General features: G+C 49.6%; 1 protein-coding gene across 1 annotated transcript in view; it reads left to right on the top strand.

Annotated features, from left to right (window-relative positions):
- Window positions 1-10,258: 10,258 nt before the first annotated feature.
- LOC147703527 (membrane-spanning 4-domains subfamily A member 4A-like) overlaps window positions 10,259-27,515 on the top strand; it is a 566,730-nt gene continuing 549,473 nt past the window's right edge. Inside the window, exon 1 of the mRNA XM_086931898.1 lies at window positions 10,259-10,415. Within this exon, the coding sequence (XP_086788024.1) occupies window positions 10,269-10,415 (147 nt within the window). The 5' untranslated portion in view covers window positions 10,259-10,268. The remainder of the gene's footprint in view (window positions 10,416-27,515) is intronic.

Here is a 27,515-nt window from a genome sequence, read left to right as displayed (position 1 = left end):
CTCCTACCGAGCAGAGAAGGACTTCTCCCCGAGGCCACCGAGCCCTGCTGACGCTGTTGCGGCTCCCTTGCAACCTTGAGAACTCCTGAGCCCTGCTGATCTGATCGCAGTTCCCCACGACCGTAAGAACTACGACCTCCTTGCTCGACCCCTACTGATTTGATCGCGGCTCAGAGACTATACTGGTCCGGCTTGACCCAAGATCGCCCCGTGTCCCCCAGCTCGAGGATTGAGAGCTGTGCGCCGGATACTTTGACTCTTGAGACTGTCCCGCTACCCTACCCCTACCAAGACTCTTTGAGCCCTTGCTTGCCTGTACATAATAAGCTGTGGATCATAAAGATCCATTTTTACGTGAAGGTATAAAGAATACGTTCTCTTAATCCTAGGTGTGGTGTCCCTTTGTCGAATGGTGCTAGCGCAGCGTGTACGATTCTAGATTCGATAGCCTCTCCCTGAGGGTCTCCCGCCAGTGCTCGGCTGTGTTCCTAGGAAAGGTGGGTCGCAGGGTGGTCAGGTACCAAGTCTGTCCTCCCCTGGGATTGCCCATTCTAACATTGGTGGCAGCGGTGGGATCAGAGTTCATAATCTAGACATCGTACAGTAAGCGGCTGACGCACTACCGAACAAAGATGACGGAAAAAAATACCAAGAGTTCCACTGAAGCCGACTCAAGTACCACGTACCTTGCGAAACGGCTAGAAGAGTACACACACAGAGAACTGAAATAATTTTGCAAAGAACGAGGAATCGCTACCACAGGCCTGAATACGAAGGAAGATATGCAGAAAGCCCTACAAACTTGGGTAGAGTCCGAGGAAAACCCTCCCCCATCAGGAGGAGGAGCAGAACAGCCGACCGAACCCAAACTCAACCCTAGAGGGGGCAGCAGCACTCCGGTACGGAGCAGCAACCCAGATGGGGGCCTCTCCCCAGGAGAACTAGCGGACAGAGAAAGAAACCGCAATCATGAACTTGAATTGGCAAAACTAAAAATTGAGTGCAAATTGAAGCTAGCAGAAAAGAGACTAGCGGTAGAGCACTTACGAGAACAAGGAGAGTTGGAGGAGAAGAAACTCCAACGGGAACATGAAGATAAGAGACTCCAGCTGGAGCACGAGCGCGGCCTGAAAGAGATCGAGCTAAAGGCCCGGAGCGAAGAAAACCGAACCTTGGGGAACCGAGAAGCAGTTCCCCCGGTAGAGCCAAAAGTCCACATCCCCAAGGATGTGGTAAGAGAATACTAGAAGAACGACGATATCCAGCAATGGTTCAAGTCCTACGAAGTCGCCATGACCTCCCACCGAGTCCCGCAGAAGGATTGGGGAGCTAGGTTGTGGGACCGATTCCTGAGTGAGGGGAGAGACACCCTGCTCGATCTGCCGTCCTCTGTGCAGACCTCCTACAGCCACATGAAGGAGGCCCTCCTCACGAGATACAGACTCACCCCTGAGATGTATCGCCAGCGGTTCCGGGACTGCAAGAAGATCCCTGGCACCACGTGGGTGGAATGCGTGAACTTTTACAGTCGAGCCTTGGAAGGGTGGATCAAGGGCAGCAAGGTTACCACCTTCGAAGAACTTACCAACCTTATCGCATGGGAACATTTGTCCGCGAACTGTTTCGTGGAACTACGCCAGCATTTGCTAGACAGCAAGCTTGCAGACCCAAGGAAGCTGGCCATGGAGGCCGATCGCTGGGTGAACACCCGGGGCCCCGTAGGAGACTACCCCCGAAGCAATCGGGGATCTCCGCACCAGAGGGGAGGGGGGAATCAAGGAAGACAGAGGGATTCCCAGTCAGGAACCAAGCGTAGTCCACCCAGAGGCCAAACCCAGACCGTACCAGCCCCCTCACCAGCCAATCCTGCTCCCCTGGGCAACCGTGGGCACCGGGTCACTATTTCCTGTTACCGATGCCAACAAACCGGGCATTACGCCAGTGACCCCCAGTGTCCCATGGCCCCGCGACCCTCCACGACAGCTCCCCCAGCCAGACAGGTAGCCAACGTAGCCCTATGGGAGGAAATGGAGGACACCGAAGAGTGGGAACCAGCGGCCATGGCACTAGTCCCCCTAGGAGACCGAGAGATGATCCCTGGGCCCCCCTACCAGATAATACCAAGAAATACCGGCAACTGGTGACGGTGAGCGGCCACCGGGTGGAGGCCCTTCGCGACACCGGGGCGAGTATCACAGGTATCCTCAGCCACCTAGTCAGGGAGGACCAGATCATTCCGAATGTCCCGTGCCCCGTACTGTCCGCTGACAACACCGAGAGTTTATGTAAAATGGCCTTAGTACCGTTCGAATGGGGGGGAGTGATAGGAGAATTACGAGTCGCTGTCCGAGCCTCCCAACCTGTAGACTGTCTCCTGGGCAACGACCTAGAAAGTTCCCTGTGGAGACAGGTGGAATGCAAGACCCACCTGGGCATGATGGGCCTACCCGAGTGGGTGTGCGCCACCACCCGATCCATGTCCGCCCGACTACCCCCCTTCGGGGCTGTCGACGCCGAGCCTCCCAGCTACCACCCTGTAGAAGAAGATAGGGACGACCGAACTGAGCTCACCGGCCTCTCCCCAGGAGGAGAGCCCGTCACAGACAACAAAACCTTGCATCCTGAGCCCGCACAGATCCCGGAGTTGAATGATCTGCCCGAGTTGGCGCAGTGGCGTCATGATGGGGGCCCCTCCAGCGAGGAGTTCTGCCGGGAGCAAGCCACTTGCCCTTCCCTGGTCGGACCCCGGCGACAGGCCGCGGCCCAAGCTGCGGGCAACCAGACTGGAACTCATTCCGTATACTGGGAGAATGACCTCCTGTACAGTGAGCAGAAGTCGGCTGACCTAGGGTCAGCCGGAGTGCTGGTGGTACCCCTACGCTTCCGAGACTTCCTCCTGGGCCTGGCCCACGATGTACCCCTGGTGGGACACTTGGGCCAGGACAAGACCTATGACCGTCTAGTGACGCACTTCTATTGGCCCAAGATGCGAGCGAATGTAGACGCCCACTGCTAGTCCTGTCTCACGTGCCACGCTAGTGGAAAAAGTGGAGGAACGCGCAAGGCTCCCCTCCAACCCTTTCCCGTCGTCAGTACCCCCTTTGAGCGGGTCGGGATTGACATAATAGGGCCCCTGGACCCTAGAATCTCCCAAGGTCATCGATTCATCTTGGTGGATCATCACGCCACCCAGTACCCCGAGGCCATACCCCTCCGCACCATAACGGCCCCCGTGGTGGGCCGAGCACTGATGGGGATTTTCTCCCGAGTAGGTTTTCCCCGCGAGGTCGTGAGTGACCGCGGCACGAACTTATCTTGAAATACATGATGTCCCTGTGGCAACAATGTGGAGTGTCCTACAAATTCACCACCCCGTATCATCCCCAAGGAAATGGCCTAGTGGAACGGTTTAACCGGACACTGAAGGGGATGATCATGGGCCCAGAAGAGCCCCTCCGGCACAAGTGGGACGTCCTCCTCCCCTGAATCTTGTTCGCATATCTGGAGGTCCCCCAGAAGTCCCTGGGGTTCAGCCCATTTGAACTGCTGTACGGGCATCCCGTCCGGGGGCCCCTCAGCCTGGTAAAGGAGGGTTGGGAAACGGCCCCCCAGGAGCCTCCTCCCGATGTGTTACGCTACATTCTCACCCTCCGAAATCAGACACAGAAATTCCGAGAGCTGGCCGAAGCCAACCTTGAAGCAAGTTGGGAAGAGAAGAAGCGCTGGTACGACCAGAATGCCACTCTGGTCGAGTTTCAACCGGGCCAGCAAGTCTGTGTGATGTTCCCGGTGAAACCCTGCGCCCTCCAAGACAAATGGACCGGCCCCTTTAAGGTCGTGGAGAGGAAGAGCCAAGTGACCTACTTGGTGGATGTCCAGTCCCCTCGGAACCCCCTTCGGGTCCTCCACGTGAACCGCCTCACTTCGTGCGGACGGAGTTGATCTTGCTCTTGGCCACCGACGATGGAGCGGAAGAGGAAACGGAGCCTCTTCCTGACCTCCTGTGTGCCAAAGAGAAGGATGGCTCCGTAGACTGGGTGAGACTCTCTCCCTCCCTCACTCCTCAGCAGCGTGAGGACTGCCACCAGCTCTTGGGGCAGTTCTCGGATTTGTTCTCCTTAGTCCCCAGAATCACCAACTGGTGTGTCCACGACGTGGACACCGGAGACAGCCCTCCAGTGCAACAACGAGCCTACCGAGTGCCTGATGAGTCCGGACCTGCATCCAGGCCGAAGTCTCGAAAATGCTCACCCTAGGAGTGGTCGAGCCCTCCGACAGTCACTGGGCCAGCCCAGTGGTGCTGGTCCCGAAAGCCGCGGCCCCTGGGGCTGTCCCCGAACTTCGGTTCTGCATGGACTACCGGGGGCTCAACGCAGTCACCCGAGCAGACGCCCACCTCATTCCCTGTGCAGAAGAGCTCATCGACCGCCTGGGGTCTGCTCGCTACCTAAGTACCTTCGACCTGACCTGCGGCTACCGGCAAATTGCGCTCACGGAGGGAGCCAAGGAGCGGTCCGCCTTCTCCACCACGGATGGGCACTATCGCTTCCGAGTGATGCCGTTCGGGATGAAAACTGCCCCAGCCACCTTCCAGAGACTAGTGAACCGAGTCCTGGCCGGGTTGGAAGAGTTCAGCGCTGCATATTTGGACGATATTGCGGTGTTCAGTTCACAATGGGATGAGCACCTCTGGAGGGTGTTGCTAGCCCTGCGCCAGGCCGGCTTGACGGTGAAAGCCAGCAAGTGCCAGATTGGGCAAGGGTCAGTGACCAACCTAGGCCACCAGGTCGGAAGCGGGCAGGTCGCCCCTCTCCAGCCAAAGATCGATGCCATCCTGGCCTGGGAACCATCCACCACCCAAACCGAGGTCCGAGCCTTCCTGGGCCTCACCGGCTACTACCGGAGGTTCATAAAGAATTACGGCAGCATAGTGGGTCCTCTCACAGAGTTGACGTCCAAAAGGCAGCCCAAGCGCGTGCACTGGACCCCCTCCTGCCAAGAGGCGTTCGACGCCTTGAAGACCGCTGTGTGTACTGCCTCCGTGCTCCAAGTCCCGGACCACTCCAAGGAGTTTGTGGTCCAGACCGACGCCTCCGAACATGGCACCGGAGCCGTACTGTCCCAGCTCAATGAGGAAGGCATAGATCAGCCCGTAGCCTTCATCAGCAGAAGGTTACTGCCCCAAGAACAGAGATGGAGCACCATCGAACGAGAAGCGTTCGCAGTAGTCTAGGCCCTCAAGAAACTCCGACCCTACCTATTCGGAACCCACTTCCGAGTGCAGACAGATCAACCCTTACGGTGGCTCATGCAGATGAGAGGGAAGAACACCAAACTGCTGCGATGGTCAATTTCCCTCCAGGGAATGGACTTCACAGTAAAGCACCGCCCTGGTACCGACCACGCCAATGCTGACGGCCTCTCCAGGTTCTTTCGCCTCAGCGAGGAGAATCCCCAAGAGGATGGGTAGTTCTCCCCGACCTTCAGCTGGGGGGGACGCGTGTTGGACCCGGCCTCGTGGCGTGGTCCTCCCTGACCCGTGCAGCTCCCCATGACCCTGATCCACCCGACCCTTCCCGCCATGACCTACAACCCCGACACTGGGCTCCCCGTCCTCGCCCCCCATTTTCCTGGTAACCGAGGCCCATGTCCCTGCACCTAAGATGGCCGCCCCAGCCCCAGCCCGACCTCGGCGCCATACCCAGCCAGGGGGTAGAGCGCTCCCTGTGAGCGTGAGAGGGAGGAGTAGCTAGGTCACACCTTCCACCTCCCCTCGAGAGATGAGTTTCGATTACCCATCCGGCCTCCCTGAGGGCTGGCTCCAGGCCTGTTGAGTGTCTGGGATCCCTCCAGACCCAACTTGAAAGGATGAAAGGCGCCGCCGAGGCGGAACCCCCAACAACCAGCCCCCAGGTGCTAAGAGCTTCGCCTGCGAGGACTCCGGACATCAAAGGAGAGGAGTCCTATATCAAGGGTGGCTCTGGGACGATCAAGCCAGTTGTATCCTGGACTACGTGAGCCCTGCTGACCTCGTCGCTGCTCTCCTGCAACCTGAAGAACTATCTGAGCCCTGCTGACACTGTTGCGGCTCCCGTGCAACCTAAGAGACCACTGAGCCCTGCTGACATTGTCGCGGCTCCTACTGAGCAGAGACGGACTTCTGCCCGAGGCCACCGAGGCCTGCTGACGCTGTTGCGGCTCCCCTGCAACCTTGAGAACTCCTGAGCCCTGCTGATCTGATCGCGGCTCCCCACGAACGTAAGAACTACGACCTCCTTGCTCGAGCCCTGCTGATTCGATCACGGCTCAGAGACTATTCTGGTGCGGCTGGACCCAAGATTTCCCCGTATCCCCCAGCTCGAGGATTGAGAGCTGTGCGCCGGATACTTTGACCCTTGAGGCTGTCCCGCTACCCTACCCCTACCGAGAATCTTTGAGCCCTTGCTCGCCTGTACATAAGCTGCGGATCATAAAGATCCATTTTTACGTGAAGAAATAAAGAATACGCTCTCTTAATCCTACGGTGTGGTGTCCCTTTGTCGAGTGGTGCTAGCGCAGCGCGTACGATTCTTGATTCGAGAGCCTCTCCCTGAGGGTCTCTCGCCAGTGCTCAGCTGTGTTCCTAGGAGAGGTGGGTCGCAGGGTGGTCAAGTACCAAGTCTGTCCTCCCCTGGGATCGCCCCTTCTAACAGTTGCCAATATGCGGAAATAAATAAAACAAGTTAAGGTACCAACTACCTACCAAAATTGGCATACACATATTGGAAATCCAACTGGATAGATATGAATAATTTTGTTAGCCAATTGAGTAAATGGTGTTTAGGGAGAAAGTACCTTAAAATACCTTAAACGACCGTTCTGAAATGTCATGAGGAAGTGGTCATGTGTTTGTTACCCCACTGAAGCACAGGGTAAACCAGCATTTGCAATGCAATAGGTCTCGCATTAGGAAAGTTTCAGCTATTGGTATTGTAAATGACACATTTTTTATTTATGTTTTGGTTTTGAAAATAGCGAAATTAATAGCTTTGTCATTTACAATGCCAATAGTTATAACTTTCGCATATGTGACACCTATAGCAAATCGGCACCCAGGCTAATGTTCTGCATAGCTAAATACATATAAAGTCCCAAAGGCGAGGCCGATTGCATTGCCAATGCTTGTTGTTTCTTAGGCACCGCACCTATAGGTGACCCAATCAGGTCTTCCATTGCCAATCCTCAAAGGGGTCCGCCATTCTTCCCCCCTCCAACGTCCTTGTCAAGTTTTTCCTGCACTGCACTTTTGTATTTCTTGGTGGACCGTAAATTATCTGCCCACCTCCGAACTAATGGGCCCTCATACCCCAATCGAAAAATCCATCTGCAACCATCCCTCAATATCCTTGCCTCCTCTGGCCGATTATAAATCCCCAGCCAATATTCCAGTCTGTTCAATTTAACCAGAGTATGAGTCTTTTGTCCCAGGTCCCTGTGCTCCTCTTCCCCCCCCCCCCTGTTGTCAACATGCTGTGGTGGTGGTGTCTCCCTTACTGCCTGCATAAGGCTGCCACTGACCTGTACTCTGTCCCTCGTACTCCCCTGCATTCCCAAAACTTTGAATAAGTGGGTTACGACCTGTACACATGGAGCACTCATGCCGGAATTTGCAGAACTCACGAATTCACTTTCCCTTATTGTAGCCCCAACACATTCCCCCTGATCCTCCCTGACCTTTAGGTGCTCCACCCTGGAAAGGGCTTGTAACAATAGGCAGGTCACAGGTCGTGAAAAGGGTCTTACCGAACCTAGTGGGCCCACAGTATGCTGCCACATCTCTGTATCCCGTTCGCCCCCAATTTATCTCTGGATCCAAAGCCAAACGTGCCCTGAATTCCTCATCATACTTCGTCAGAAGGGCTGTCTTAACCCTCCCATACAGACTGCTAACACCACTCATCCTGCCTCTGCGCTGAAGGAGCTGAAGGGTGCCCAAGACCTACCTGCTGTTCGACCCAACACAGTCATCCTGTGCCTACTTCTGTTGGATGCGACAGGATACCCGTAGACATCCTGCGGGCCGCTCTGGGCCCAGCCATCTATTCGCCTCTGGTCTGCGAGTCACACTAAGCTCTCCTGAGTCTAGAAATCTACTACACTCTGCCACTTCTAAGAGAGGACAGGTGTGCTGATACCCCTAACCCTCCTCTTCCCCCACCACGTCTTCCTCCAGGTCCCAGGACCACTGATTCCTCTCAACAGTGACGTTCCCCTCTAAATGGGAGGTACCCCCCCTCGGTCTCACCTGTGGGACCTGGCTCCCCCCTCCCGACTCTGTCCACTCTCCTCCCCGCTCCATTCAAGCTTGGCCACAACAAGCACTGAGCCCTGCAACCCAAAGGGGCCTCCAACCCCATCTAGGCTCAATCCACCACGCCCTATCCCTTTCCAGGCTGTCCCACTCGGGTCCCCTACCCCTGTGGCTACTCTGAGCCACCATCCACCTAACGCTCTTGTAGGCCCTGTGGGGCCCTCTGAAGTGAGTCCCAGCATCCCAACCAGGGGGTCCTCCCCAGTACATGTGAGGGAGAAACGTGGACGGGTCTCCCTGCCACCCGTGGTAAACCTGTGATAGGGAGCCAAAAGGAAGCCCCCTATATAGCCCTATTGTGCTACTTTGGGCTCCAATAGAGCCCAGTGATGAAGGAAGGGGAGGAAAGTCACTTTGACGGTACCTTCTCCCAAAGACCCCGGGGGCTGACCTCCCTGTGGCCCCCCAAATCCCCATTGTCCGATTGCAAATGTTTTCATTATTTGTGCAAACACAGCTGTAATATTTGTTGTGGGAACTATTTCATGATTTCCAGGGCCGCCAAGGGTGACTGGGCTCAGACTGTGTCACAGCCTTTTACTACTGGTGAGCTGAGGCTTAATTTTAGTTATAGACAGAGTACCATCTACACCCCTTTCGCACTTATTCTGCAATGTCAGATTAGAGATAAAAAACAGGGAAAGTAACTAGCGTGAGGGGTGTGGGCAGGCAGGCAGTGCCACCACCCATCTCATTTGTATTTCAACTCAGTTGTTTTCTAAACAGCCTGCCTTCATCTCAGATGAAGTATTTGAGGGGATCAACCGATATTTGGAAGCTTCAGTTATTGTTAAGGTCGTTTCTTCAGAGGCCCAGCTCCTGTCATATGATACCTAGTAGCAAAGCTTCATCTGGCCCTCATGCTTACTCGTATTGAAGAGGTCAGATTGGGAGCTCCGCACTCTGACTATATACATCTTTAGTGGGTGGCACTGACGTCAGATGCATTAAGGAATTTCTTTCAGTGATATTGGGCTCTCATGCACATTCCAGTGGGCTCTCTTATACAATACCTTTGATTCTTACTCAATTGCACCCCCTTTTCTCTTACACTAAACAGGATTTATTTTTCTTTCATTTAAATATCAATGGTCTAATGCATTTCATTAGGGACTGTCTTTCCCTTAGGACTGACCTTATACACTAAGGGGCAGATTTACTATCTTTTGACCAAGCACAGCACAGCAACCAAAGTTGCTGTAATGCTTGCTGTATGAAAAGTAGAGAGCAGAACAGCACCATATCTACTAAGTCTCTCCCTGATCAAGTGCACTTTAAGCTGCTATGCACTAACACACACCTTTACACCATGGTGCAACGAAGTGTGTACTCTATCACAAATAGATTTTGTACTGGTAGTGCACCCTTCCAGTACAAAATGTTGTGGTAATCCTTTTTTCCGCTTTGTATGTGTGTTGTACAGTGCAGCTCATATGCAAAGTTGGAAAAATGTGGAGAATTAAAAAACTTGCTGTGCAATTATGCCTGCTTCGAGAAGGGGGTACGTTTTGAACTCAATTCCATGTTCACCAATGTTCGTAGATAGAGATTTGCATCACACCAAGTTGGTGGTTGCACGGAATGCCCATGTACCACCCCCTTGATGCCACACCATACAAAGTTGTGCCTACTGCTTCTTGGAATTACTTTGGTCAGTTTTCCAATGTAAATCTTGTTTTGAGTTGTAAATTAATTACCAACACAATACTTTGCGCCAGGTTTGCTTTACAAAAGTAATGTCAATCCTGTGAAAAATGTTATTAAATCTGAGCCCCAAAGTGGGCTGCCCACTTTCCCATTTCATTCCTCGAATGTACCAAATTATCTTTCATTTCGTAGATCTAGGTCTCTTGTGCCCACTTATATGTGCTGTTTTGATTTATGTATTTGTATTAACTCTAGGCACAAGGATCAAGACATGTCCACTACAGAAAAAGAGGATGGTTGTGTGGTCATCACTGTGGTTGACCCCCAAGGAGAACCCTCCAAGATGGGTGCAGGCGCCATCCGTTTACCCATGAAACCTCTGCAGAGTATTTACAATGGAGAGCCAGTAGCGCTGGGTGTAAGTGAAATGCTTCATAATTGAGCAAAGATTCTGTTAATGCATAATGATTTTTCTCAGTTTGAATTCTTTGATTACTGAGCATGTAAAACCATCCAAATACACCCACAAAAGTGGCCATGGTTATTTCAAATGTGGACTACCCTGCAATACCAAGGAGCTTGGAACATTACCTGTGGCACCCCTTTAGTACTTACGGAACAATTGCATTATTCAATGGAAGATCCAGGATTTGGATTTTGCAAGATTTTATTTGCATTGCACCACAGGTCCCAGAGGCGACTTTAGAGAATAAGATTATTGTCCTTACTTGGTAAAGGTTGTGCTGGTGATTATGCCATGCAAGACAGTTTATCACTGCACCCGTAGGCCTTCGAACTAAGAAATACATACAGGATTCTCTTCTCACTCTAACTTTGGTGAACGGCAAGAGCGCTGTATCTAAAAAATATAGTACCCTCAGTGCGTTGGCAAAGTTGATAGACTTTTACAAACACTTAGGGCCTTCTTTAGAGTTTGGTAGATGGATACTCTGTGAAACTCTTGACAGGGAGGGTTGGACTGGGACAGAAAATAGGCCCGGGCACCCAAATAAAAGTGACCCCCCTTAGACACTTAGATTGCCAAAATAATGAACCATGTTTGGAAATTGCTACAGTTTTTAAGTTGTAAATATAAGCTGTATAAGTGCTTTGCAAGGTTTGGGAAACTGCATGGATGTGAGGTTGCTGCTGGCAATGCTTGATTTAATATCAGGAAAATCAGTAGCTATCGTCCGATCTCCCTGCTCCCCTGGGTGAGCAAAATTCTCGATAGGCACATCAACCTCCATCTGGTGGACTTTCTCGAGAATAACCAGCTGTTAGATGCCACCCAGACCGGTTTTCGACCCAGACATGGGACGGAGACCGCTCTGCTGGCAGTCATCGAGTAAACCAGAAGGATCTTAGACCAAGGGGGATCAGTGACAGTGATCCTCCTTGATCTAAGCGCGGCATTCGACGCGGTCAGCCATGACACCCTGCTGAGCCGTCTCTCGAATGTCGGAATATCAGGCAGGGTATGGCTGTGGTTCAAATCATTTTTGAGCAACAGGTTCTTCCAAATTTTTGATGGAGACATGGTATCCACGAGCAGGCCATTGATCTATGGAGTCCCGCAGGGCTCCTCCCTAAGCCCTGCGCTTTTTAACATCTATATGAGACCGCTAGCTGAGGTTGTCTGCCCGTTTGGTATCAAAATCATCTCTTACGCGGATGACACTCAGCTAGTGGTCTCTTTGGCGCAGGAGGATGGCCTATCGGCACCAGCGGGGCTGACGAAGTGCCTGGAGGAGGTAAAGGGTTGGATGACTTCATCCTCCCTCAAACTTAATGGGGATAAAACGGAGCTGATGCTTCTGGGCCCCACTACTCCCAAACTCTTTACCTCCCTCTGGCCACCATGCCTAGGCACCCCTCCAACCCCCCAAGGACAACATAAAGAGCCTGGGGGTCTGGCTGGACAAAGCTCTATCTTTTAATACCCAGGCCACAAAACTCTCGGCAACCTGTTTTGGTCTCCTTAGGATGTTGAAGAAAGTTCTTCCACTCTTACCTATGGAGGCCAAACAAGTGGCCATTCAGGGCCTGATTCAGTCCCGATTGGACTTTAGCAATGTCCTCGATCTCGGCGTCCCTGAATACACACTGCGTAAGTTGCAGATAGTCCAAAACTGCGCGGCCTGTACATTGCTCCAGCTGCCGCGTAGACTGTCAGCCAAACCTGGACTGAGCAGTGTGCATTGGCTACCGGTATGACAAAGAATTGCCTTTAAGGCTATGTGTATATCCTATCAAGCCTTCTGGGACACAGGACCGGCAATCATCCGTGAACTAATAACACAGTACCATCCCAGTAGAAATCTTCGCTCTAGCCAGGCATTTCTGGCCACAGTCCCTAGAATAAAAAAGGCAAGAGCTAGCAGCAGGATGTTCACTTACAACGCCACCAAGCTATGGAACTCATTCCCCTTCAACTCAGGTCCAACCCTAATCTGTCCTCTTTTCGGAAGCAGTTGAAGACTTTTCTTTTTAACGTTCCTCACTAATCCCCCAGCGAAATCCCTCTGCTAAGCAACCCACACTGGTCAATTAGCGCTTGGACGCCTCAGGGCAGCAATCGCGCTTTACAAGTATACATTTCATTTCATTTCATTTCAGCATCAGTCAAAAAATCTCAAGACTATAGAACAGGCTCACAACCAGCCAAACAGTCGCCCACGCAATAACCTGTGACACCAGCCCTTGGAACCCTGCCTGATTACCTTACAGGCCACTCCTACCCTGGTGATGGCTTTCCTTTCTGCTGTACTACAAGTTCTACTGGCTATATTGCACTTGGCATACTGTTGATGGGACATTTTGCTACATTTGTGACGGAGCACCCTATCTCCAAACTCTAAAGAAGGCACTGAGTTTACAGTTCAAAATCATTCATTTTTTCCAAAACGAACACGTTCGGAACAATTTTAAATAACTTCTTACCTAATGCCAGTTCAGAGGATATTTTTGAGACACTCTATAGGATGAAATAGAACCTAACCAAAACACTTGATGAATTAGCCCACAAGATGTCTAAATATGTCAACAGAATGCGGCACAAAGAAGAATAACATTGATTTACCACAGACTTTCAACATCTTCTATATTCAGTATAATAATAAAACCATCCCACATTCAACATGGAAATTTAGTTCTGTGCATTTACTACCCCTTGAGATTTATACATTTGAGTATATTTCCTGCACTCACCTTATTTGTTGTGCTATGGGTCCTCCAATCCCTCGCATCTCTATCCTCGTGTGCCTTCTAACAGTTGCTTTCGTCTTTGTCATTTTATTAATACTGCGGCATTCTCTTGTCTGCCTGTTAGTCTCTCTCTTTCCTATACTCTTTACATTTTGTCCCATTCTGTCCGCACTACTATCCTCCTCAGCCATTTCAGTACCCATGCACTCACTCCGTGCCTGCCCGTTCGCAATATTTGGTTTTGTGCTAGGGAGGGGGATAGAGCTTATTTTCCAGTGCTTCAGCCCATCTTACTAAGTCTGGACTAGCCATTTAGGTTGAGGCCTACCAGACAGATCAGCTGTCTGGTTTGCTATTTGCATCTTGGGGACTTTGGAAAGCTTCCCTGGGAATGCATCTCACCCATTTCTTAACATTGGCTTTATGGTTTGTAACTTATATTTGCTTGCTTCCTTTTTGATGGCTTTATTTGTTTTAGACTGTCCAGCTTGAGATGTCCCTGTACTTGCCCAAACCTTATATACTGTATTCTTCCACCTGTACTGAATTTCTTAAACAGGCCTTTAAATCCTGTTCTTATATTGCCCCATTTGTTGTGCCTTCCAAGACAGAGGTCAAATGTAAGGCTCTGTCTTTCATGGAGCTTAGTGTTTATTTTTCTTTCTCTGACTTGAAAGTGGGAGGATTTATCTGACAATCATGCTTGCTGCTGTGTTGTACGATGTTATTTTTTTACTAGCAGAAAATAACATTTAAATGTCTTTAAATCTACTGTGCAGATGTTTAGAAATATGGAAAGCCCAAATTAAGCACTTTTTTTGGGGTCAATTTGAAGTGTGATGGAAACAAATATTGTAATACGATCAAAACAAATCAATACACTAGGTGACATTTCCACACATTATCGTTTGTACGGTGTATACTTGTATCAGTGAGAACTGTGTCTGTGCAAGTGTAATGTCCATTTCAATTAAAGATGTTGCCTGTAATTGCAGTGCCCTTCCACAGATGCATACTCCACTTTACCCACCCCATTCCACTCTACTCTGCGCTACTCCACGCCGCCGCCCTGTACTCTGCCCCACTCCACACCACTTCACACTGCATCACTGCACTTTATGCTGCACTCTATGCCACTTCACTCAATGCCTCTCTACACCACTCTACTCTATGCTAATGTACTCTACCCCCACACTACTCTACAATGTACCATTGCACTCTTCGCCATTGCACTCTATGCCAATCCACTCTAATCAACTCTGCACCACTGTGCTAGAAAGACACTGCACTCTACGACACTCTACTCTAAGCCACTGCACTCTATGCCACTTCACTCTACATCACTCTACTCCACTATGCGCCATTCCACTCTACATCACTCCACGCCACTGCATTCTACCCTGCACCACTCTACTCCACTCTACCCACTGCACTGTACGCCACTCCAGCCTATGCGGCTGCACTCTATACAGCTGCACGCTAAGTCACTGTGCTGTATGCCAATCTACTCTGTACCACTGCACTGTATGCCAGTATACTCTACTCTGCAACACTCTACTCTATGCCCCTGCACTCTACGCCACTCTCCACCATTGCACTCTGTCACTTTACTCTGCACCACTCTATGCCACTTCACTCTACAGTAATGCACTCTACGCCACTCTAGTCTTTACAACTGTACTCTCTGCCGCATAACTCTATGCCACTTGACTCTGTGCCACTACACTCTATGCCACTGTACTCTACTCTGCACCAGTCATCTCTGTGCACCTCTGCCAATACTCTGTACTCCACTCCATTCTAGGCCAATTCTGTCTACATCACTATAATCTATTGTGCACCACTGCACTTTGACTCCGCACTCTATGCCCTCTTCACTCTATGCCTCTCTACTCAGCACCACTCTACTCTATGCCAGTGCACTCTATGCAACTCTACTATGTACCACTGCACTCTTCACCACTGCACCACTCTACTCTGCACCACTCTACTCTATTCCACAGCACTTTATGCCACAGCACTCTGACACTCTACTCTACAAGACTGCACTCTCTATTCTGCACCACTGTATTCTATACCACTGCACTTTATACCACTGCACTCTACTCTGCATTACTCAACTTTACTTAGCTCTCCACTCTCTTCCACTTTGCGACATTTCACTTCACTCTCCTTTACCCCACTAACTTTTAACCATGCTGAACAGTAGCCACACTGGTGTGCAGCATGGCTAAAACATATTAGCAAAGCCAATAGCTCTTGTGTTGGACTTGGCCATCTGGCAAGTTCACCCCTGAACTTTTTGCTTTTAATTGTGACCTGGTGTTAGTGATTTTTGGTTTCTGTGCACTTTACCACTGTGTCCCAGGGTAAAGTGTGTGCGTGTGGTAAGGTTGGCCTGCCCTCCCATAGGAATGCATGGGGAATGTATGTGTCCCTGGTAGTTCCTGATGTGTGGAGAGCGAAGGGGCGAGTTTGGTATGTGCGAATTCGTGAGAGTGAATGCTGCGCGATGAGGTGTGCGGCGTTATTGTGTCTAGTGTGGAAGTGCCACTTCTAGAAGTTGGCATGTCTGTGTAATTTATGTGAATTGGCTGGCTGGCCTGTGATTGGCTGGAGCTGGCTGGTGAGCTGGCTCCAGGAGTCAGGAAGGGTCTGCCCCGGTGGTGAGTGGAGAGATCTGCATGATTGATGCGAGGGAGGAGTGCACCTGGGACCTGAATAGGGCTGGGCTTTCCCCACACAATGCTGGCTCTGCCCCCTGTTGTGCGACTGACGACCCTAGCCTGGCCAGTGAATGGGAAGAGGGGCTTAGCACATCAGAGTGCTCCAAAACGAGCTGCGACTGGTCTTCCCCCCCACCCTGCACCCTGAGACAAAGGAGCTAGGTATATAAAAAGGGGCTGTGACCCCTTACAAAATGTTCTTTCCCTGATCCTACCTTGAGGGAGGCCTGCTGCTGCTGGGCACCAGGAGGAACCGCCACTGGGGACTGCCTCCCTGCCTGGAGGGACCTGTGATCTGGCCCCAGGGCCCAGTCTTTGCTCCCCTGCCTGTCTAAGGACTTTCCTGGACTTTTGGGATTCCTGCCTGCCAGCTCTGGGGAGCGCTGGCCTCCCCCTTCTGAAACCAGCGCATTGGCGCCACTGGAGCCATGATCCCTACCTCGAGGGATTCCCCGGCGTGGGGACCCCCCCCCCCTTTTTGCTTTCATTCGGCTCAGGTGCCCACCCTGCGACTTTGGGTATTGTTTATACTTTAATACGGGTGCCCACCCCGTTTCCCTATTTAGTTAATCGGGTGCCACCCCGCTGCCTGCTGAATCGCCAGGGATATTATAGTTGAAACAGAAGCCTACCCGATTTATATTTTCCTGAAAGATGGAGCCTACCCCTCAAAATCACCGCCGATCGGCGCAGGAGTCCCTGGAGCACCGTGCTGGCCCACCGCTGACGTCCGAGGGGAGCGTGCTGCCATTGGACTAGGCGACCCTGAGCCTGGAGGCTCACGCTAGGATTGGCTGCTTCGCCAGCCTACACCTCGAGCCAGGGGGAGCTTCCCCTGAGGTGAGGCTGCGCCGCTTGAGACCCGCGGCGGAAACCAAGAGACCGGAGAGCCCCCCTCAAAGTCCGGGAGGCTCTCCCAAGCCCCGCCGCACCACAGATCCGCGCAGAAAGGAGCCAGGAAGCTCAGCGGAGACAACACCTCCCAACAGCCAGTGAGTGCGGGGCATCTCGGCGGGTTGCTCCTCAGCTAAAGGGGGCATTTGTTTAGAGCCCACGAGAGGCTTCCAGGCATTTTTGTATTTAGAGTTCCCTGTGGGGGACTCCAACGTGAGGGGCAACAGTTTAGTTAGAGCCTGCGAGGCTCAACGGACTTTGGGGGCACGTGGTTTCCGCGCCTGAGAGGCTCCTTGGGGGCATTCTGCATCGAGAGCCAGAGAGGCTCCACCAAAGGGAGCATTGTTCTTTCAAGCCCACGAGGCTCCTAAGGCTCCAGTTGTTGTCCAGAGCCCATGAGGTTCCCACGTTGTCCCACAGTCATTTTGTTTATTTAGAGGCTGTCGAGGCTCCAGCTACCCCGGGGGCATTTTGTTTATCTAGAGCCTAGAAGGCTCCCAGGGCGCATTTCATTTCTAGAGCCCACGTGGCTCCCACATCGTGCTTGGGCCCCATTGTCCCTGTGAAAGCCCAGAGGAGATCCCCAGCTGCCCAGCACTTAGTGGGCAGCCGCTTCGTTTAGGCCCCTTGCACATCTTCTTTGGCTGCCTGGGCAGCCTGCCCTGACTTTGCTGGACACAGGGCGTTTCAGCCCCTGAGAGGCCATGTTGTTCTGGGGTCAGTTCTGTGATATTTGGGCGCGATGGTGATTACCTGCCTAATGTGATTTCTGCATCATGTGTAATGTCTTTGTGTCTGTACCTCTGAATGTATTGTTATGCTTAGGAGGTTGTTTTTATCTAGTATAGTTATGCTAGTGAGTTCATGATTCCCTGCGTTATATATGCCTAAGGTTGTTAGGATTGCGTAGGTGGTACTTACCTTTTACCAGTGGTTACTGGTTGTGTTCTACCCTTGTTATTTGGTGCTACAGTTATTATATGTTCTATGTGTTCAGCGTTATTCCTACAAAGTGCTATTTCTACCAAGTGCTAGTTCTAAAAGTGCTTATTCCTGACAGTGGCCCACGTGGCCCTGTCCCATGTACATAATCCCCTGTAAATTCTGCCCGTGCCTATGGCACATTGTAGGGTGTGAGTTTATTATCTAATGTGTTTGGTATAATACAAAGGCTATTATTATATATAACCTTGTGTGGAATTCCTTTTGTGGGGGGCCTGGGATGTTGTTGCTGGTGGGTGCGTGCGCAAATACTTAACCTACATTGCCTCCGGGATAAGCCTTACTGTTCATGTCACGTTACCTAGAGGGTGAGCAGGGGTTATCTTTGGCATGTAACTCCCTTGCCCTGACTATAGTGGTGGTTTCTGCCTGGCTTTGGCGCAAGCCTTAGCCAACTGGAAATCCCATTTCTAACATCTTGTATAGATGAGACCTATTGGCTTTGTCAGTGCTTGTTTGGTCTACTCTTGCATTTGCCATTGTTCTGAAGCCATTGGGGGCAGTTTTTTAAATACCCACGGCACCTTTAGCTCCTCTGTCGCTATCTCCAGCTTTATTGTGATTATAGCACGAACACAGTATGGGGTATAAGCAGGGGAAAAGAGATGGAGCGGAGCTCAAAAGAGTGTGATAGTACTAGATCAGAGAGCGGGAACAGGAAGAGAAAAATAACAATAATAAAGAGCATTTGTTAAGCGTACGGCTACCTCAGACGAGGAGTACGAGTGCAAATATGGCAGACAGCAGAGCAGAGGGACCCGCGCAATTATTCTCATTGCCTAAAGAGCCAGGTTTTCAGTGCCTTTCTGAACTCTAACTCAGAGTTCAGCATACCTAAGTTGGGAGGCAAGTCATTCCACAGCTTGGCCTACCCCACCGAGAAAGACCTGCCCCCCTGCCTGACTTTGGAAAAGTCGGGCCAGTGAGGTAACGTTGTAGAATGGATCTTAAGGTCTGCACACGGCAGTACAACCTGAGTCTTTTCCTCAAGTAACCGGGGCCCAAGCCATGGTAGACGCGGAAAGCCATTGTTAGGGCCTTGTATTCAATCCTCTTAGCTATAGGGAGCCAGTTGAGTTGTTTGAGGTGTGGGAAAATGTGCTGGCGCAGAGGGGCCTTGCAGATTAGCCTGGCTGCAGCATTTTGTACCAATTGGAACCTCTTAATCAAGAATCGAGGAAAGCCCAGGTAGAGGCCATTTGCGTAGTTGAGATGAGAAGTCCCCAGAGCATGAACCGTGGTCTTTCTGCTTTCTTCTAGCACAAAGCCCACAATTGTTCTGATAGATCTCATCTTCCTGAAGCAGTCTGCCAAAAATTACCTGACATGGGCCATGAGGGCTAAGTCCTTATCCCATCTGACTCCCAGGTTTTTGACCCAGTCTTTCGGTGCAGGTGGGGAGCAGGGTTTCACCGGCCACAATAGTCCCGAAGGTGGGGAAGAGGCTTGATTAAAAAAATAAGACCTCCATCTTGTCGCCATTTAGCTTTAATTGGTTTTCGTTCATCCAGCTTGCTATGTTTTGCAGACAGTCTTTGAATGAGTTGAACAATGTAGCAGAGTGATCGTTGAAAGAAAACACCAGCGGGGTGTCGTCCACGTACGAGATCATCTTAACACCTCTCCAACCAATGAAAGATGCCCGGAGAGTCATATACATTTTAAAAAGTAGCAGGCTTAAGGCTGAGCCCTGGGGCCCTCCACATTTGAATGGTTTCACTGAGGAAATTAACGGGCGAAGAAGGACTTGTTGTCCTCAGTCAGTGAGATAAGATGCAATGCACTCCAGTGCGGTCCCCTGTACACAAAACTGCTTCAGTCTGCACAGCAGAATCGTGTGTTAGACAGTATCAAATGCAGCAGAGAGATCTAAAAGTACCAGCATGGCCGATGAGCCACTGTCCACGGATAGCAGGATGGAGTCCGCGACTTCAAGCAGTGCTGTTTCTGTGCTGTATCCTGTGAGAAAGCCAGATTGTTAATCATGTAACAACTCGTTGGTCTCCACAAAATTGGCTAACTGTACCTGGGCCTGCTTCTCAAGAATCTTAGCAGGTGCCGAAAGTAGGGCGATAGGCATAAAGTTACTGGGTACTTTTGGATCTGCTTTGGCCTTCTTTAAGAGAGGTAGAAGGTAAGCGTGTTTCCGCGAGGCAGGGTAAATACCCGTCCTGAGGGAAGTATTCCAGATGTGATTTAGGAGCAGGTTTGAGCCATTCTGCCAGAAGCCTGAACTTTCTCCCCGGGCAGGGGTCACCTGGCGAACCTGATTTGCAGTTCCGACAGGATATCAGAGGAAGGAAGTGAAAAAGGAGACCAGTTTGAAAATTTTTACCAAGGCTAATTTGGTTCCCAGCCTGACCCTGATCATGTTGCAGCACTCTGCTCGTGCTTGTCTTTTTATGTTCTGCCTGCACAGCGTTTGTGCTGTGCTTGTGAAATCTATTGTTTTTAATATCAACTTAAAAGGGGCTTACATCCCACCCCCTCTCCTTTCTGGCTTTTCATTGGTTCCTGTGCGTGCCACTTACTTTTCCTCCATTTCGTTTGGCTGCAGCATTTTTTCCTGCATTTACCAATGTTTGTTCCTCATTCTGAAAAGCCATACTTTACGGTATCTTTTTCCCCATTAATTAGCTAAAATGGGTGCAAGCTAGTATATGTGCCCCACTTTTACAGTAGCGGTCTATAATGGATGAGTTTAAATTACAACTGCTTTCGTTTTCACGGGCAGTTTGTAGTATCTTCAAGTCGTGTTATGTTCTATGTTCTATTGTTCCTAGCTGCTCAGCCAGTTTGTCTTCTGTGTGGAATGTAGATGTGAGTGGAATGTTTGGGAATGCTTGGGTGCCTGGGGTGTGTGTGAGACAGTTAGAAGATGGGCTGAGCAGCTAGCAGGCTGCTCCTGGTGGGGCTGTATCTATGGATCTTATCTCAATAAATATCTTAAAGATGTCACCTATCTGTGTGGAATAAAAAATTAGCTAGCATTCGCAACAAGAATTTTCAATTCTATTAAGGACACGGAGTCGAGGATTATGCTTCTCTTACTATTTTATTGCCACTCACAGAAGCCAATCAAAATATTTTTGTATGCAAAAAACACTAAGGGTCATACAGGAAGTGATGTAGACCAAAGCATCATGGGATATGATGCTTTAGTCTACATCACTTCCTGAATGACCCTATAAGAGCCACCATAACCATTACGTCAGCCTCTTTCTTTGCTCGAACGTTTTAGTTTCAAGGATAATACAAGTCCAAACAAAATCCTCCAACCTCGAAGAAACCAAACTGGAACGTTAACATCTCTTTACGAGAAGTACTGCTACTCCATCCTCTTCCTAGAACCTGGAAGGAATGAGATATAAGGAACCCATAATTTCTGCTTACACAGAATAATCAATACATATGGGTGGGTAAACATTACAGTAATGTAATAAAACCGGGTGAGATAATCCTCGCCTCCGTGTCCTTAATAGAATTGAAAATTCTTGTTGCGAATGCTAGCTAATTTTTTATTCTATTAAATGACCGGAGATTTAGGATTATACTAGCTAAACACTTATCATATACAACTGAAGCTATATCACCCACCGGTTTATAGTAAAACTGTTGAAAAGTTGATTCAGAAGAGCAGTCAGCAGATAGCATGATATCCTAAACAGTAGAACCTAAAATGAAGGTTTTGAAGGCCATAGCTCCACGCACAGAATGCACTCCATACACTTGGGTATCGATACCCGCTTCTTGCATGACAGATTTTAACCATCTGGCTATAGTAGCCACAGACACAGGTTTATAAGGTGTCTGCAGTGCAATTAACAATTGAGCCACACCATCAGGTTGTATAGATCTTGTACATTCTTCATAAGCCTTCAGACATTGAACTACACATAGCTTTGCATTACCAGGAAAAGCATGGTACTCCACACTTCTTGACAAAGTCCCAGTTCTGGCTGTAATGTTAAAGGAAACTCCTTCCGGAGTAAATACTCTACCTGTAAGATTCAAGGCTTTCACATCTGAGGATCGCCGACATGCAGATAGGCATAACAGCGTAGCTAACTTACACGATAGTTGTTTCCACGTCAACATGTCCTCATGTGGCCATTTGTCAAATAAGGAAAGAACTAGAGATACATCCCACAGAGAGGAATACTTTGGTTTAGGTCGATTCGCTACCCGAATACCTTTTTAATAGCTTACAAATTACCAGATGCATACCTACCGGTTTGCCATCTATCTGAGAATGACCAGCTGAAATGGCAGAACGAAAATTAACGGAACGGTCCGCCAGACCTTCTGATGCTTTTTCAGGTAGACTATGTAGAGAAAAGCAGCGTAGCTAAACTCTAAAGGGATTGATACTCCCTAAAATAGAATCTAAACACAATAATAGACCCTTTAGAGCAATCAAATAAATGTGTGCTGAAACGAAAATTTATACAAAAATCCTTTAGTTTATTATATATTATTTGTTTTTAGTATATTTTGTTTGTTATTTGTATCTTTTATACACAGTTCATTTACTTTTTTGATTCATTTTTTACATTTTAAGAATTTAACTTTGTGTAATCCCTGGTTGTCAAAAAAACATTAATAAGTGAGAATAGAAAAATTTACATAAACACAATCACATATATACATTAAACCCCGTGATATACGAAAATATTCAGTTGTTGGTAAATTGATGAAGGCAATGCGGTTGAGTGGAACTACGCGCGTTTCGGCCTGAGGCCTTCGTCAGGTGACCGTCATTCGTATATTAAACATAAATCACAAACAGTGTTTTGAACCTACACAGAAAGAACAAGAACAAAAAAACATATTTAAATATATTTACAGTTCAGACACACTTCTATATTACAGCTATTTACAACTCAGTTTCTATTTCTATATTTTGCGGGTCTATTGACGTTGCTATAAGAGTGTATATACATTTTTTAGCTTTTTAGTGCAAACACTAACTAATAATTAATCATAAACGCCAGACTATCTAATTTTTATGCTCTCCAGATACATCAGTACATATTTGTTAACAGTTTGCATTACTAGCTGGATGATAGGTCGGCACTTCGAGTGTGTTTATTTTAATAACAGTTCTAGTCTTGATATTTTTCTTAGGGGATAGATTTCTGTACCAGCAGCTCTATATTAGGCATTAGAATTTCATGAACAAAACGATGAAACAACGAGAGAAAATTCAACAAATAAGAATAGACATAGATATAAAGGATTAAGGCCTTACATAGTCAACATACAGGCAACCTAACTAATGGGATAAAAAGATGAGGATTAGAGATGTCATTGGAAGGAAGTAAGGACTATATCTACTTACACGACAATGGACAGGATGGCTTATCAACGTTTTTACCTCTTGTGAAGACACATTTAATATCGTTAGTCCAGTGTTAGATATTCTGAAAGATAGATATGTACCCATTTGAATTCCAATTAGGCTATGTATTGTTTTTTAATATAGTGTTCGCTGTTCTATAGAAAAGATTACCTTATTTACTTCTGCCACTTGGTTTTAGTGTCCATCACATCACATCATATATTGAAAGATATAGTGAAGCTTTGGGATCCTTAATTTAGAGGACTGATTCTAAATTTCAGTGAGGACAAAAGAAGATTATTATTTGAAAGTCTATTTATGCGATTAAAATTTTATTAACTAGGTGCCTTTATAAGTTCTATGTTATTTAGATCTAAAGACTTTCATTTGTTATTTAGAAGTAGGCAATGTACAGGTAAGTTTAGATTTTATATCAGAGAAAAGTCTTAGCTTTATACTATGTTCTAATGTTGTCTTGATGTGTTTATATACTTTACATACTAGGTAGTATTGGTCTTTTAAACACAATTTTCGTACTGCATAAGCGCATACCTTAAAAATCTGGCATTTCTGAAGTGTATTTATCGCATGGTACGGGGTTTAATGTATATATGTGATTGTGTTTATGTAAATTTTTCTATTCTCACTTATTAATGTTTTTTTGACAACCAGGGATTACACAAAGTTAAATTCTTAAAATGTAAAAAATGAATCAAAAAAGTAAATGAACTGTGTATAAAAGATACAAATAACAAACAAAATATACTAAAAACAAATAATATATAATAAACTAAAGGATTTTTGTATAAATTTTCGTTTCAGCACACATTTATTTGATTGCTCTAAAGGGTCTATTATTGTGTTTAGATTCTATTTTAGGGAGTATCAATCCCTTTAGAGTTTAGCTACGCTGCTTTTCTCTACATAGTTTACCTTCCCTACGAGTAGCTAACTGTTCACATTGTAGGGGCCCCTTCTTTCTCATAGAGCTTTTTCAGGTAGAACATTTACGACTTGGGATAGTTCAGCCCCCTCGGGATCCACATGTCGTTCCACGCACCAACAAACCCTGCCTTTCCAGGCCAAAGAATATTGTTTCCTGGTGGAGGGAGCCCAGGCTTGGTTGATGAAAGCTGCAGCTGCGTCCGAAAATCCCGACATTTGCCATCTTTACCTGAAAGTCTCCAGGCCATCAGGGACAACTGTCCTGCTAACATCATCGGGTGCATTTCTCCATGAGGGCCCTGGAGCGTCATCGGGAATGACGAAATCATACTGGGGGAGTCGCAGGGGGTGTGGCTTGACCACCGACGAGCATGGACGTGTGAGCTGAGAGCTCCGCGCTCGCCTCGGTGCTTATCCTGTTTTAATTGCTGCCCGACGGCGCTTGTGGTTCAGAGGGGCCCCCTAGAGCGTGTGGATCCCTGTTTGACAACTGGGGATCGTGGGAGACGTTTGCCTGCAGCACCGGAGCGGAAATTTCTGCCGGCCTTCTCGGGAGTGCCGACCATCTTGGTGGGGCCTGCTCCTAGAGCTGCATCCTCAGCCTCGCGTGACTGGGAGGCCGTCGCGGAGAGGGGACGAGCCGGCCACGGCTGCAGCTGACTCGGGTGAAGTGCGCCTAACAGCGGAGATCGGACGTGGTGTTGCTGCGACCTGGACAGTGGCCGGAGCTGCTGGTGAAGTGTAGCAGGAGATGCCGGGGGATATTGTGACCGAGGGCTGGTGGTGACGAGAGGAGACCCATGCAGCACGTAGTGCTGGCACAGGGGCGGAGGACACCCGAGCGCTTGTGGGACCGGCTAGCTCGGAGCCACACATGTACCCCCGACAACAAGACGTTGCCGCGGTCCCAGTGAGGACCCATCCATCTGCGTGCATGTTGCTGCCACTGGGGGATTAAGGCCCGATGCCCGCACGACTGGCGTAGCAGCCTGAGAGAGGCGAGCAGCGGGCGGAGGTGTGTTGCCGCAGGTTAACAGGCCTTCCCCCTACTCTAGGGGGGGGTTGCAATGGCTCATAACCCTGAGGGGCAGCATTGGAGAGTGCGGCGGCACTGAAGGCCCGGTGCATGTTCCAGTGGTGGCCACCACGAGACCATTCGTCCGGAGGTTGGGGCGGTGACATAGGCGCTGGCCCTTAGCGACTGGAGCTGGCCTAGCGGGGCTGCTGCGGAGAGGTACTGCATCGCTGAGGTTGAAGCCCATCCGTGATTACCCAGCGCCTGGTGGTGCTTGGAAAGTCGCCTGGCAACGGAGGTCTCGGGTGGTCACGGTTGGACGCCTGGGGTACCCACCTGCGACAGTAAAAAAACCTGCAGAAGGGTGGCCAGAACTATTGGGACTCTGCCAGCTTTGAGTGGTGACGGCTGACAGCCCGTGCCATCACCCATACCGCTGGGGATTGCTTCTGTGAGGTCCCGACTGACGAACGACTTGGAACGTACCTGGAGGCCTGGAATATGGGGAAACCATGGCCGAAACCCGGCGTGATACCTCCTGATGCCACTGAGGAACTACCGGAGAGTCAGGACCAAGATCCTTCCAGAGCACAGACGACAGGGCTACAACAACAGCAGATGGACCAAATTCTGAAGGCCATTCCGACACGAGGGAAGCATTACACCATGACATAGCGCAAGTGTCGACGAATTTGGGGCTATTGCGGGCGGACCACGGAAAATTGGTGGACCTTGTCAAGTGCACAGAACTTACCTTGGAAGTGCTGGAACCGGCCCAAAAGGCTACAGATGCGGCGATAGGGGATTTGTTGCGAAGGGTGCAGCACCTGCAGAAGAGAGCTGAGGACGCTGAAGGACTTAATCGACGTAATAACCGAGTGGTAGGCCTACCCGAAAACATTGATTGGGACAGTATGATCAACTACTTGGAAACCTGGTTGCATGATGTGGTTGCCCCCGATGGACTGTCGCAGTGCTACACGCTGGAGTGGGCTCATCGGGTGCCGGCCCGCCCACCGGCTCTTGGCCGACCTCCTCGACCTGTGGTGGCACGCCTATTGCGCTTTAAAGACCGGGACGCTATCCTACAGAAAACACAGACAATGGGCCCCTGTTGAGTGGATAATGCCTCTGTCTCCATCTACCCTGACTACTCCTATGAAGTCCAGCGCAACCGCTCTTCATTTCTGGCGGTCAAAAAGGCCCTCCGAGATGAGGGCATACAGTACTCTCTTATGTTACCGGCTCGCCTGAAAGTGATGGTGCATGGTAAAGCGTCCTTCTATAGTACCCCGGAAGATGCATGGAGCTGGTTAGAAATATATCGAGCTGGAACTGATGGTCATAGGGGGAAGGAGAGGACAATGGAGACCCGACCGAAACCTCGTCGAAGCCGACGAACCAGGAAATGAGCCAAACACCGTCGACGTTGCAGACTGAATTGGAACGGCAGGCGGCCCTTCAGGTGGTCTCCACTATATCGGAAACTGCAGCCACTGCTCCTTTGGCTGACTCAGGATCTCAGCGGGGATCGGAGGAGTTGGTGTCAGAGGGCTCTGAGGAGGACGGCCTGAACATGCCTCATGTTACCCCGGGGACTGCTGATGGCCTCTTGGACGAATGAACCTTACCTGTTCCAGTTTGTATGCAGTAAGGGGGTGGAATCTTAGCCATGGAATACGATGGAAGAGGGCGCAGTTGTAGGCCTTGAGACAGTAGCGGGAGGTTTATTCCAATGTTTCATTGATTAGTGGGACGGGAGCTACGATTGTTTAGAAGGGGGCTCCTCTGAGACATGCTGGTGTGGGGGGGAGTGTTTACTTCTGAGGCTGAGCGTGGGGGGAGGGCGGTGGAGTAGCTGTCCTGCTTGACTTGGTGTGGAGCTACCCCCTCGATCTCGCGCTAATTTTGAGACTCTGGTAGCTACCAGAGAGTTCCCATTATCTGGGATTGGGTTTGGATGGGCAACTATGGTTTAGCACCTGTTCTGGGGAGGGGAGGGATGAGGGCTTGTTGGGGATGTTTGGGGTTCAAGGGGAATGTCAGTGTGCCTACCAAGCTAAGGGAGAGGTTGTTCTGTTGCATGCTCAGGTATGGGGACCCGACTTGAGTTGAAATGTATCACCTGGAATGTGCGGGGGCTGAGTTCCATGACGAAGCGATACAAGGTTCATGCATATTTAGTGCGTAGGGGGATTCAAGTGGCCTTTTTACAGGAAACTCACATTGATCAAACTGAGGGGCGGGCGTTGCAGCGGAGATGGAGGGACCAATTGTTTTATACTACTTATTCTGCATATGCACGAGGGACATTGGTTTGGGTGAGATCAGGTGTTGCCTTCCAGCCTTTGACGACGGTGATTGACCCGGAGGGGAGATTTGTGGCGG

This window comes from Lissotriton vulgaris, chromosome 7 (genome assembly GCF_964263255.1).
Source record: "Lissotriton vulgaris chromosome 7, aLisVul1.2, whole genome shotgun sequence".
Classification (NCBI taxonomy): Eukaryota; Metazoa; Chordata; class Amphibia; order Caudata; family Salamandridae; genus Lissotriton; species Lissotriton vulgaris.
Note: the sequence above shows the minus strand (reverse complement) of the source record. Positions and strands in the feature narration are given on the sequence as shown.